The sequence below is a fragment of the Salmo trutta genome, chromosome 1 (assembly GCF_901001165.1).
Source record: "Salmo trutta chromosome 1, fSalTru1.1, whole genome shotgun sequence".
Taxonomy (NCBI): domain Eukaryota; kingdom Metazoa; phylum Chordata; class Actinopteri; order Salmoniformes; family Salmonidae; genus Salmo; species Salmo trutta.
In genome coordinates this window covers 37035219-37049481 of record NC_042957.1, presented here as the reverse complement: position 1 = coordinate 37049481, position 14263 = coordinate 37035219, and the positions used below count along the sequence as shown (strand labels likewise).

Here is a 14263-nt window from a genome sequence, read left to right as displayed (position 1 = left end):
CCTATTTTGTTCGTGCGTACAGATCACTTATCCAAAGGCATAACGCGCGAGCGCGGAACGAAAACTCAAAATGTTCAATTACCGTACTTAGAAGCATGTCAAACACTGTTTAAAATCAATCTTTATGGTATTTTTAACGTAGAATTGCGATAATATTCCAACCGGACAATAGCATATTCATTCAAGAAGAAAAAGAAGGAACGGCGTGACCGCGCATATCCAATCCCTTTGTTGCCAGGCAGACCACTCAGTAACTGAGCTCCTATACTCTGCCCAGTGACAGGAGAATGCTCAAACCATTTTCTGAAGGCTTTAGACAGCCAATGGAAGCCTTAGGAAGTGCAATGTCCCCCACAGACACTGTAGCTTCGATAGAGAATCAAAAGAACTACAATTCTCAGACTTTCCACTTCCTGCTTGAATATTTCTCAGGTTTTTGCCTGCAAAATGTGTTCTGTTATACTCACAGACACCATTCAAACAGTTTTAGAAACTTCAGTGTTTTCTATCCAAAATAATATGCATATTCTAGTAACCTGTTTAAATTGGGTACGTTTTTCATCCGGCCGTGAAAATACTGCCCCCTAGCCCAGACAGGTTAAGAAGGAAAGAAATTCCACAAATTAACTTTTAAGAAGGCACACCTGTTAATTGAAATGCATTCCAGGTGACTACCTCATAAAGCTGGTTGAGAGAATGCCAAGAGTGTGCAAGGTTGTCATCAAGGCGAAGGGTGGCTATTTGAAGAATCTCAAATATATTTTGATTTGTTAACCTTTCTGGGATCGTTCAGGACGCTAGTGTCCCACCTCGCCAACAGCCAGTGAAATTGCAGGGCGCCAAATTCAAACAACAGAAATCTCATAATTAAAATTCCTCAAACATACAAGTATTACACACCATTTTAAAGATAAACGTCTTGTTAATCCAGCCACAGTGTCCGATTTCAAAAAGGCTTTACGGCGAAAGCACACCATGCGATTATGTTAGGTCAGCGCCTAGCCACAGAAAACCATATAGCCATTTTCCAACCAAGGAGAGGTGTCACAAAAGTCAGAAATAGCGTTAAAATTAATCACTTACCTTTGATCTTCATCTGATGGCACTCCCAGGTCTTCATGTTTGACAATAAATGTTTGTTTTGTTCGATAAAGTTAATCTTTATGTCCAAATACCTCCTTTTTGTTTGCGCGTTTAGTCAAGTAATACAAATGCACAAAGCGCGACCACAATGTCCAGAAGAAAAGTCAAAACAGTTCCATTAACGTTAGTAGAAACATGTCAAACGATGTATATAATCAATCTTTAGGATGTTTTTATCATAAATCTTCAATAATATTCCCACCGGACAATTCCGTTGTCATTAGAAAGGAAAGACAACGATCGTCGCGCTCACGTGCGAGACTAAACTAATGTCTTTCAGCTTGACCACTTGTTGAAACAGCTCTTATTCGATCCCCTTTCACAATACAAGCCTGAAACAACTTCTAAAGACTGTTGACATCTACTGGAAGCCTTAGGAAGTGCAATCTGACCTCACAGACACAGGATATTGGATAGGCAATCACTTAAAAAAAACTACAAACCTCAGATTTCCCACTTCCTGGTTGGATTTGTCTCAGGTGTTTGCCTGCCATATGAGTTATGTTATAATCACAGACATTATTTTAACAGTTTTGGAAACTTTTGTGTTTTCTATCCAAATCTATGCATATCCTAGCTTCTGGGCCTGAGTAACAGGCAATTTACTCTGGGCACGCTTTTCATCCAAACTTCCCAATGCTGCCCCCTATCCCAATGAAGTTAAACACTTTTTTGGTGACTATATTTTACATTTTAGTCATTTAGCAGACTAACGCCCTGGCCACAGAGAGGGGTTTTTGTTCTTTATTTTGGTTAGGCCAGGGTGTTACATTGGGTGGGCGTTCTATGTTCCTTTTTCTATGTTTTTGTATTGGGCCGTGTGTGTGGCTCCCAATCAGGCACAGCTGAAGCTCATTGTTGCTGATTGGGAGTCACACATATGGAGCATGTTTTTCCTTTGGGTTTTGTGGGTAATTGTTTTCTGTTTAGTGTGTTCCTTACAGAACTGTTGCAAGTCGTTTTTTTGGTTTCTTTTGTATAGTGTTCGTTGATTCATTAAAACCTTTTATGATGAACACTAACTCCGCTGCACCTTGGTCTCTCTCTCACGACAGCCCTTACACAGACGCTCTTATCCAGAGCGACTTACAGTAGTGAATACATACATTTCATTTCATGCATTTTTTTTTGTACTGGCCCCCCGTGGGAATCGAACCCACAACCCTGGTGTTGCACACAATGCTCTACCAACTGAGCCACAGGGAAGCACATATGATTCCATATGTGTTATTTCATAGTTTTGATGTCTTCACTATTATTCTACAATGTAGAAAATTGTAAAAATATAGAAAAACCCTTGAATGAGTAGGTGTTCTAAAACTTTTTACTGGTAATGTATATGCTCAACATAAGATATTTTTGTAACAAAGAAATACGATTATTTACCGGTTTTCAAGATTTGAAAACAAGATTTAAAAATAATGGTTCTGTTCCAGGACACTTTTGTTCCTGGTTGTTTCTGTTCCTTGAAAAATTGTTATTTTCCAATTGTCTGTTCTGACCAGTACCAACCCCTGATCTACAGTGTACAGTACATATAGTTTTCATAAGAGTACTGTGTTACAGACTTTGGTCTAATGCAGCCAGATGCATACAAATTGTATATACAGAACTGTTCATATCTTTATTTTGCATACTGTATCTAAAGATCACAGCTAAACAAACTCAGAATGGGGTGTACATGTTGTTGTTGTACATGTTGTTTGTGAAACCTAAAAAAGTAAAACAAGCAACAAATGAATCTACAGTAACAAGCTACTCACTGGAGTTTGGCACCTATGAGCTATTTAAGACAATCGTACAGGGCTCAGCCCCACCAAGTGTTGTCTACCAACAAGTTGGCAGTTCTAGTTGATTACGGGCTTAGCCTGAACACCCCCCTCCTTGCTTCTGTCCATCATGGAGACACTCAGTGTGTGGCTGGAATGGTGCCAGCACTGTGAGAGTCCGTTTTAAACTCCTCCCATCATTGCTGTACCTCTGCTGGATTATCCTCGCCTGCCACCAACACACACACACACACACACACACACACACACACAGTTAAATACATTCAATTTGTATAGCTACATTTTGCTTACAGGCTCCACCCCAGACTATAACCTACACGCTCCTAGTCTTTACCGCTATTCCAAATCACATCCCACAATACTATTGAATAGTTAAAAAGAATTCTAAACTTTAGTAGGCATAGAAAGTAAGAGTTCTGTAGTCCCTCTCTTTTGTTTGAAGTTTGCTCTGGGAAAAATAAACAGATTCTATTATTAAGTCCCCTGGAATGCCCTTTTGGTTCTCACTTCTCTTGGCTGGAAATGGGTTTAAGTGGTTCTCACCTGCTGCCTGGGCCTCTCCGGGGTCTTCATCAGGGTAACTAAGGTCATTGGGGGGCCAGCGGAGCTCGCCACTCTCCACTTCACCGCTCTCAGTGGGCTCCACCAAGATGGAGGGAAGCCGTTTGGACAGCTTGGGGAAACGTTCGTGGGAGTCCGGAAAGATCTGGAAACACAATCACGTCAGCGTCACCAAAACAAGAGGGGAAAATCTGGTAACCAGGGTAAGGGTTGGGGTGAATTCCACTGAATTGAAAACTGAATTGCTGGTAAACCCAACCCTGCTTGTAATATGTGACATTGATCAAATAGTATCAGGTTGACCCTAGATTCTATGGTCAGTTTTCTGTTTATGCAACTTTCTTGGCATCCAACAAATGTGTAATTTACCAAGTAGTCTCCAAGGGCTCGAAACACATTCCAGAACCAGACAGTATGGATAATCACAACCACTAGATGATGCTCTGTGAGAGAGGTACTTTTTGTTGCCTCATAGATGTCTAGTGACTTAAATGGGAAATTAAAGACATAATTATACAGTGCATTCGGAAAGTATTCAGATCCCTTTACTTTTTCCACATTTTGTTATGTGACAGGCTAGTTCTAAACTGGATAAAATCATTTTTCTCCAATCTACACACAATACCCCATAATGACAAAGCAAAAATAGTTTTTTAGAAATAAAATGTAAAACTGGAATATCACATTTACATAAATATTCAGACCCTTTACTCAGTACTTTGTTGAAGTACCTTTGGCAGTGATTACAGCCTCAAGTCTTCTTGGTATGACGGTACAAGCTTGGCACACCTGTATTTGGATAGTTTCTCCCATTCTTCTCTGCGGATCCTCTCAAGCTCTGTCAAGTTGGATGGGGAGCGTTACCACACAGCTATTTTTAAGTCTCTCCAGAGATGTTCGATCAGGTTCAGGTCCAGGCTCTAGCTGGTCCATTCAAGGACATTCAGAGACTTGTCCCAAAGCCAGTCCTGCATTGTCTTGGCTGTGTGCTTAGGGTCGCTATCCTGTTGAAAGGTGAACCTTCGCCCCAGTCTGAGGTCTTGAGCGCTCTGAAGCAAGTTTTCATTAAGTATCTCTCTGTACTTTGCTCCATTCATCTATCCCTCGATCCTGACTGGTCTCCCAGTCCCTGCCGCTGAAAAACATCCCCACAGCAGGATGCTGCCACCACCATGCTTCACCGTAGCGATGGTGCCAGCTTTCCTCCAGACTTGACACTTGGCATTCAGGCCAAAGAGTTCAATCTTGGTTTCATCAGACCAGAGAATATTGTTTCTCATGGTCTGAGAGTCCTTTAGGTACCTTCTTGCAAACTCCAAGCTGGCTGTCATGTGCCTTTTACTGAGGAGTGGCTTCCGTCTGGCCACTCTACCATAAAAGCCTGATTGGTGGAGTGCTGCAGAGATGGTTGTTCTTCTGGATGATTCTCCCATCTCCACAGAGGAACTCTGGAGCTCTGTCAGAGGGACCATCGGGTTCTGTCAGAATGACAGCTCTAGGAATGGTCTTGGTGGTTCCAAACTTTTTCTATTTAAGAATGATGGAGGCCACTGTGTTCTTGGGGACCTTCAATGCTGCAGAAATGTTTTGGTACCCTTCCCCAGATCTGTGCCTCGACACAAGCCTGTCTCGGAGCTCTACAGACAATTCCTTCGACCTCATGGCTTGGTTTCTACTCTGACATGCACTGTCAACTGTGGGACCTTATATAGACAGGTGTGTGCCTTTCCAAATCATCTTCAATCAATTGAACTTACCACAGGTGGACTCAAATCAAGTTGTAGAAACATCTCAAGGAGGATAAATGGAAACAGGATACACCCGAGCTCAATTTCAAGTCTCATAGCAAAGGGTCTGAATACTTATGTAAATAAGGAATCTGTTTTTTATTTTTAATACATTTGATAAGATGTCTAGACCTGTTTTCGCTTTGCCATTATCGGGTATTGTGTATAGATTGATGAGATTATAAATATTTTTTTATCCATTTTAGAATAAGGCTGTAAAGTAACAATGTGGAAAAAGTCAAGGGGTCTGAATACTTTCCAAATGCACTGTATGTTTTCCAATTACTCTCTTCCTGATTGTCATTGCCCACTGCTCAAAAAATGTAATTTAATTCTTTGAAATGGATGCCGGGGGGAAAGAGGTGCTTTGCATACGCCACACCCTGCAAGTGTGACTTCTCTGGCAAAAGCCCAGGCCTCTGACGAGCTCAAGCCGATAAGAGGATGTGTGACTCACTTTGTGTGGGGTGCGATTTCTTCCATAACACCACTGCACTAGAGGAGGAAGAGGGGGGTCAGTGAAGGACACCTGCATCTGCAATGGGGCAAGCCAGTTGGCTGAGAAAGGAACCGCTTGCTGCTGGATTGGCTGCCATCTCTTACTTGAGAGCTTGTGTCGGCTTTACTCAAGGCCCCTGTTGATTACGAGCCAAGTCCATGAAGTCCCCACATGCATATGTTCATCAAAGTAATGACACACTTTTCCTTTAGATTTTAGTCACAAGAGAGCAGTGATTTCTTTGGAGGGACGTGAATTCATTGGGTCTTGACTGTAAAAGGTTAGCAGAAATCAGATTTTTGGGGGGGAGGATGAGAGGGGGATGAAAGGGTGTGATTGAGGTGCAGTCAGAAATTGCCTTGACGTCAGCTCAGAGCGATGGAAGGACATTTACACCTGTCATGGGTCTACAGAGAAGGAGAGATGAGAAGAGAGAGATCTGAGAGCATGCCATGAAGAGTGTGTGCACGTGTTCCTCATATGTTTGTGCATGTCAACAATTCGATGGGGTTACTATGTGGGTAACTATTCTTATGTTGTGCTGTTACGCGGAGCAGGTGAACCTAAGAGCAGACTCAGACGAGGAGACTGGGATAAGGTAACCAAGGTATTTATTGAAAAATGGGGAAGATGGGGTGCAGGCCAAGGAAAGCTAGGGCGGATTACAGGGAGCCAGGTGCTGAGGGGGGGGAGTCCAGGACAGGGTAGCAGGACTGACGAGACGTGGGACCCGAGACATGGACCAGAGTCAGGGCGGATAGAAAAACAGGCACAACACGAAAACAGGCTAAAAATGCAGACTGACTGAGCAGAGGTTACAATCTGGCAGCGTGGAAGTGGCAGGGCTAAGTATTTGTAGAGGTCTTGATTATGGAACAGGTTGCGGCTGGTGGGGATCTGCTCTGCCTCCAGCACACCTGTCTCCACCCACACACACACACACACTGGGGGAACGGCAGGTTAGGGAGACACAGGATGAGCAGTAGTCGGCATGGCAGGCGCAGGTGTAACAGCTGTAGTGTCTTCTTGTGAGTTTGTGGAACTGTGAGTGTGTTCCTTTGTTTGTTTTAGTGTTGTGTCTGTCTGTGTGAATTAGTCCCACCTGAAAGGGTATACCCTCTTCTCCTGAGGCACCTTCGATGCTGAGGTCTCCCACTGTCGAATCACAGGTGTTCATCACTTCTGTCATCCTGTCAGTAAGCCTCGCCTTCAGCCAAGCCAAAAGAAAAGAAGGACATGTTCTCAGTACACTAACACAGCTGTAAAGTATTGCATCGTTCCAAACATCCCTAGAACTAGTCCCTTGTTCACTATCTCTCATAGACTAACGAGGGCTGAATTGGTTTGGGAAATAGGGGGAAAAGTCCATCTAGTACCTTACTCCTGATTCCTATTCAATTACATTTTTATCTGTGAGTCAGTTGGGACCTAGCCTGGTCCCAGATCTGTTTGTGCTGTCTTGCCAACTTATCATAGGAGTTGGCCAGACAACACAAACAGATCTGGGACCAGGCTAGTAACGACCTACAGGCAAGTAATGAATGATTGGTTTGGAATTGGGTTTATCTCTGACAGTCATTAAGTACCCTTGTGCCAGTGATTGCTACACGGCCTGATTCTGCTCATGCGCCTACAAAATGCTCTGATCAGTATTATGAAATAAGTTCCAAATGGAAGGGAAACAGATAATTTGTAATCTGTTGCCCCATGAAATCAGCCAAAACAAGCACAAATACTTTAGGCATGCACACACTCCTACTGAATATGCATTCACCAGTATTGTGAATAGGCTTCTTGATTTACCAAATTTATCAATAGGGTAAATTAAGTAAAATTGATAATATGAATGTTTAATTGATTAATGATTGCATTGATATTGAACTCAGAAGTTCAGTCTACCATTCTGTGACTGACTAATTCGCCACCTTTTTTTGCTGTGGTATCATTTTGGTATCGAGTATTGTGATACTAAACCTAATATCGGTATCGAAGTAAAAATTCTGGTATCGTGTGTGTGCATACGAAATGCAGGTTTACTAATGTGTATGTGGTATGGTGTGTGTGTGTGTGTGTGTGTGTGTGCACATGTGTATGTGTTTGGTAGGATTACTAATCTACTGATTTCCTCTGCCAAGCAACCCTTCCATTTCAATGTGTGCATGATCTTCCCCTGGCTGTTGCCACGGAGACATGGTCGGCAGTCAATAATCAACATGCCTTTTATGAAAATAAGTCCCATACTCCAGAGGGGAAGTGGGTATTGATAGGGTAAGGATGTGTTTATTGCATTGGCCCAGTCCTGAAAACAGAGATTAACCTTAGGGAGTGAGCTGTGACCAAAGTGGGTTGGATTGGAGGGTTGGAAGGCATCTATGGGAGAAAGTTCAAAAACGAAGACGTCTTTTATAGAAATGAGTGCCATACTCAAGAGGGTATAAATGGCGAGTAGGTGGATGGACAGTGGGTGTGTGTGTGTGCGTGCGTGCAGTAGAACCTAAGGGAGCCAGTTGTGACATAAGTGTTTTGAGACTGGAGCAGAGCCCAAAACAGTGACAGATTCTAAGATCGACATGCCTTGCTTCAATCAGGCCCAGAAACAAATACATAACTCATCACACATTCATTCCATAGTCTTCATCAAGATAACGGTAAGTTGCTGGCTCAACATTCCAAATCAGTCAACACCCAGATCTCTGCCAAAAAATCTAAACTATGCCAATAGTGATGACTAAATATCAACCATATGTCAATCCAGCTCTCATTCGGAAGAGACTTAGCAAATGTCCTCACTCACTATGGTGACAAAAGAGTCAATTGCACTTCATGCTATCATGTCCATACTCATCCTGGTCTCTAATTGGCCCATGTCCATACTTATCCCGGTATCTAATTGGCCCATCGCCATACTTATCCTAGCTTCTAATTGGCTCATTTTATATATGCACATCTTTCATTGAGACATGCAGTGCCTCCATGACAGAAGACAATGACCTAAAAGGAGAAAAACTAGCAGTTTGTTTTCTCCCAGTAATGTGGGCTGGCAATGGCGCTTACTATGCACACATACTATTGTGATTAGAGTAATACACTGACACTCCAACACACACACACACACACACACTACATACGCTCAGACACACATGCATGCATATTGACGCCATACACACACTCACACGGAGACACACACTTCACATACACTGCTGCTACTGTTTATTATCTATCCTGATCAGGATATGTGAGCAGAGTTGAGTGGTTGGAAATCCCACTCATCCCTCAGAGCGGGTTTTGCTAAAATCATTTCCCCTGCTTTGCAAAAAAAATATATAAAAAATTCGCTCAGCGCTCACAAGAAAAAAACTGCTGCTCCAAATTCGCTCCCTTCATTTTTTGTTTAAAAAGATAATTTAACAACCATCTCATCTACTTTTGTGACTATCTTAAGAAGCTTCAATAATACAATGACGTGTGTGTGTGTGTGTGTGTGTGCGTGCATGACTCAGCCACACACTCTCGCAACAAATGTTCCCTAATTATCCTTGATTGATTTTCCAATATTTTTCCCCAGACAGCGACAGGTTAAACATCTCCAGAGTGAGGGAGCCATTGACACAGTTAATTTGTCCTTTGCTCCAACAATACACATAGGCAAGTAAGTTGGAGGAGGGAGAAAAATATATATTGAGCGAGGCTAGTTTCACCTGCTCTGAGCAATATGGAAAACCATATTCAAATCTATGGAAATGTCACACAGCACAGTCCACTGCACTACAAACTAGAGGTGTCATTAACAAATGCTGACCAGGACTAAGGACTAAGTCAAAATTGACACTCACCTGATTTATCAAATGCACATATTATGCACAGTTTGCACCTGTTATTGTTTCTTATGGTAACAAAACAGATGAGGTAGTACAAAACCACAAATAGGCCAAAAGATTATGGAAATCTTTTATTGCCTTCTGCTCATTACACTTCTGAAATTCTTTTCATATGAATTAATTTTACAAATCCTTTCAATCTAAGAAACAGATGCTTCAATACTTGTGTGCATGTCCATAAGATTTAATTTTAATTTTTATTTCACCTTTATTTAACCAGGTAGGCCAGTTGAGAACAAGTTTTACAACTGTGACCTGGCCAAGACAAAGCAAAGCAGCGCAAAAAACAACAACACAGAGTTACACATAAACAAAAGTACAGTCAATAGCACAATACAAAAATCTATGTATAGTGTGTGCAAGTGTAGAAGATTAGGGAGGTAAGGCAATAAATGGGCCATAGAGGCAAAATGATTACAATTTAGCATTAACACTGGAGTGATAGATGTGCAGATGATGATGTGCAAGTAGAGATACTGGGGTGCAAAAGAGCAAAAAGAAAAAAAACAATATGGGGATGAGGTAGTTGGGTGTGCTATTTACAGATTGGCTGTGTACAGGTATAGTGATCGGTAAGATGCTCTGACAGCTGATACTTAAAGTTAGAGAGGGAGATAAGTCTCCAGCTTCAGTGATTTTTGCAATTCGTTCCAGTCATTGGCAGCAGAGAACTGGAAGGAAAGGCGGCCAAAGGGGGTGTTGGCTTTGGAGATAACCAGTGAAATATACCGGCTGGAGCGTGTGCTATCAATGGGTGTTGCTATGGTGACCAGTGAGCTGAGATAAGGCGGGGCTTTACCTAGCAAAGACTTATAGATGACCTGGAGCCAGTGGGTTTGGCGACGAATATGTAGCGAGGGCCAGCCAACGAGAGCGTACAGGTCGCGTGGTGGGTAGTATATGGGGCTTTGGTGACAAAACGGATGGCACTGTAATAGACTACATCCAGTTTGCTGAGTAGAGTGTTGGAGGCTATTTTGTAAATTACATCGCCAAATGACTATCGGTAGGATAGTCAGTTTTACGAGGGTATGTTTGGCAGCATGAGTGAAGGAGGCTTTCATGCAAAATAGGAAGCCGATTCTAGATTTAATTTTGGATTGGAGATGCTTAGTATGAGTCTGGAATGAGAGTTTACAGTCTAACCAGACACCTAGGTATTTGTAGTTGTCTACATATTCTAGGTCAGAACCGTCCAAAGTAGTGATGCTAGTAGGGTGGGCGGGTGTGGGCAGCGATCAGTTGAAGAACATGCATTTAGTTTTACTAGCATTTAAAATCAGTTGGAGGCCATGGAAGGAGTGTTGTATAGCATTGAAGCTCGTTTGGAGATTAGTTAACACAGTGTCCAAAGAAGGGCCATATGTATACAGAATGGTGTCATCTGCGGAGAGGTGGATCAGAGAATCACCAGCAGCAAGAGCGACATCATTGATATATACAGAGAAAAGAGTTGGCCCAAGAATTGAACCCTGTGGCATTCCCAGAGACTGCCAGAGGTCCAGACAACAGGCCCTCCGATTTGACACACTCTGTCTGAGAAATAGTTGGTGAACCAGGCGAGGCAGTCATTTGAGAAACTAAGGCTATTGAGTCTGCGTCGAAAGCCTTGGCCAGGTCGATGAATATGACTGTCTTTTATCGATGGCGGTTATGATATCGTTTAGGACCTTGAGCGTGGCTGAGGTGCACCCATGACCAGCTCGGAAACCAGATTGCATAGTCGAGAAGGTACGGTGGGATTCTAAATGGTCGGTGATCTGTTTGTTAACTTGGCTTTCAAAGATTTTAGAAAGGCAGGGCAGGATGGATATAGGTCAATAACAGTTTGGGTCTAGAGTGTCTCCCCCTTTGAAGAGGGGGATGGCCACGGCAGCTTTCCAATCTTTGGGGATCTCAGAAGATATGAAAGACAGGTTGAACAGGCTAGTAAAAGGTGTTGCAACAATTTTGGCAGATAATTTTAGAAAGAGAGCGTCCAGATTGTCTAGTCCAGCTGATTTGTAGGGATCCAGATTTTGCAGCTCTTTCAGAACATCAGCTGGGAGGAGGTACTCTTATTCTCCATGGACTTTACAGTGTCCCAAAATTAGTACTACAGGATGCAAATTTCTGTTTGAAAAAGCTAGACTTAGCTTTCCTAACTGACTGTGTATATTGGTGCCCGACTTCGCTGAAAAGTTGCATATCGCAGGTGCTATTCGATGCTAATGCAGAACGCCACAGGTTGTTTTTGTGCTGGTCAAGGGCAGTCAAGTCTGGGGTGAACCAAGGGCTATACAGTATCCGTTCGTAGTTCTACATTTTTTGAATGGGGCATGCTTATTTAAGATGGTGAGGAAATCACTCTTAAAGAACAACCAAGCATCCTCTACTGACGGGATGAGGTCAATATCCTTCCAGGATACCCGGGCCAGGTCGATTAGAAAGGCCTGCTTGCTGAAATGTTTTAGGGAGCATTTGACAGTGATGAGGGGTGGTCGTTTGACCGCGGACCCATTACGGATGCAGGAAATGAGGTAGTGATCGCTGAGATCCTGGTTGAAGACAGCAGAGGTGTATTTAGAGGGCAAGTTGGTCAGGATGATATCTAAGAGGGTGCCCATGGTTACGGATTTAGGGTTGTACCTAGTAGGTTCCTTGATAATCTGTGTGAGATTGAGGGCATCTATCTTAGATTGTAGGACGGCCAGGGTGTTAAGCATATCCCAGTTTAGGTCACCTGACAGTACGAACTCCAAAGATAGATGGGGGGCAATCAATTCACATATGGTGTCCAGGGCACAGCTGGGGGCTGAGGGGGGTCTATAACAAGCAGCAACGGTGAGAGACTTGTTTCTGTAAAGGTGGATTTTTAAAAGATCTTGCCTGAAGGGTGCGTGCGAGTCCCAATTTGTTGCCCGTGGCATTCAAATCCATGCAAATGAGTTAAGTCTTTTCATTCAACATCAGTCAGAAATAACACGCTCAAGCTTGTAAACCGACAGAAGGTTAAGGCATGCCAAGGTATATTACACAATCAGGCAAAACTATGGCCCAAAGAATCACATGAAATCACATATTTTGCCAGCTTGGTTGTGCAAATTGAAACCAACCATGTTCTAAACAAAAGTAGCCTATAGTACATTGTAGGCCTACATCTGAATGTGTCATACATGTGTTTTATATATTTAGGAATGTAGGATAATCTGCATATGACTTCAAAAATGATAATTTCTTCATATTTATAAATCACAGATTGATCAACTACAGCTACTACAACTACAATTGATCAATTGTTTCAACTACAGCCTTTTTTGTAGCTTACAATACAATAACAATAAATTATACTATTTTCATCTGTGTTCTACATGCTTTTTTAAATCTAAAATAAAACTATTTTAGATTCCATATATGGCTTTTTTTAGATAGGAAAGCTATCTTGATAATGCCATGGAATGGACAGTTGGACATACTCCTTTTATCCAAGCAGTAAACGCTTAAAAGGGCAATCACCTCAAACTTGTTATTCTGCTAATGAGGATGTTTCTGAAAACACGCATGGTTGAAGATAGCTCTAAGGAGAAGAAACCGAGCAACACTTACCTTTATCAAACGTTAATATTCTGTTATGGTCTTGATTTATCCGCAGATGATGTAGGCTACTCTGAAATAAAGACTGGAGCTGTCGTCGCCTTTCGCCGAGGTCGTACTGGAGTTACAACAATAGTTTGATTCTTTCTCTGGGAGCTCGTGGCTCTGTGCATACGGCGAAGTTCCGATTCCACTTCCCAGCGGAGAAAACAGCTTTAGTTCACTGGAGAACTGGAGTGTCAGTGAGCTTTGGAAGTGTGTGCGCACGCGGTTCGTATATCTCACTCGGTGCATGTACAGTACCAGTCAAAAGTGTGGACACACCTACTCATTCAAAGGTTTTTCTTTATTTTTAAAAATGTCTACATTGTAGGATAATAGTGAAGACATCAAAACTATGAAATAACACATATGGAATCATGTAGTAACCAAAAAAGGGTTAAAGAAATTTGAGATTTGAGATTCTTCAAAGTAGCCACCCTTTGCCTTGCTAACAACTTTGCACACTCTTGGCATTGACTGTATGTATGTGTGTGTGTGTGTGTGTGTGTGTATCTCTCTCTCTGTTGTGAGAGGATAAGAGAGAGGGAGATAGGATATGTTATCTTTCTATCCTCCTCTAAGACTGTGTAGATAATGATTCTCACTTTTTACCAAATTTAGGCTACTTGGCCACAGACCCAAAGTGCATTATATAGCCTTGCCTCTTATGCTCCCTATACAAGTGGGGTTCCACTAATGCAATGAAAGTGTATTTCATTGATTTAAAAATGACCTTTTGGTTCCTGCATATGTACAATTGTGTAATTTGCATAAGTAATGAAACAATTTAATTTCTCCCTATATTCAAAGCCCCACTAATGTCATTCTGACTCAGGCTAACATGCTGACCTGACCGCTCGTCCACGTGCATCCTCGCGCGCATGTGGAATTTGTCCACCCACACCAGACGCGATCAGGACACGCAGGTTGAAATTTGAAAACGAATTCTGAACCAACTATATTAATTTAGGAACAGGTGGAAAAGCATTA

The 14263-nt window shown here is 42.3% G+C and overlaps 1 protein-coding gene across 1 annotated transcript; it reads right to left on the bottom strand.

The window, feature by feature from the left end:
* Positions 1 to 2453: 2453 nt before the first annotated feature.
* LOC115195374 (protein LBH-like) lies at positions 2454 to 13509 on the bottom strand. The gene is made up of 4 exons (XM_029755174.1): positions 13244 to 13509; positions 6883 to 6987; positions 3477 to 3639; positions 2454 to 3141 (listed from the first exon to the last, which is right to left on the bottom strand). Exons 2-4 carry the CDS (start codon positions 6967 to 6969, stop codon positions 3110 to 3112), a joined length of 282 nt encoding a protein of 93 aa, XP_029611034.1. The 5' UTR covers positions 6970 to 6987; positions 13244 to 13509; the 3' UTR covers positions 2454 to 3109.
* Positions 13510 to 14263: the final 754 nt, after the last annotated feature.

Coding starts and splice junctions, on each gene's coding strand:
- LOC115195374 (XM_029755174.1), bottom strand. CDS start 6,969: ATGACAGAAGTGATGAACACCTGTGATTCGACAGTGGGAGACCTCAGC. Junction 3,640..6,882: donor AAGAGGGTATACCCTTTCAG/GTGGGACTAATT, acceptor TTGTGTTTCCAG/ATCTTTCCGGACTCCCACGA. Junction 3,142..3,476: donor CGGAGAGGCCCAGGCAGCAG/GTGAGAACCACT, acceptor TGTTGGTGGCAG/GCGAGGATAATCCAGCAGAG.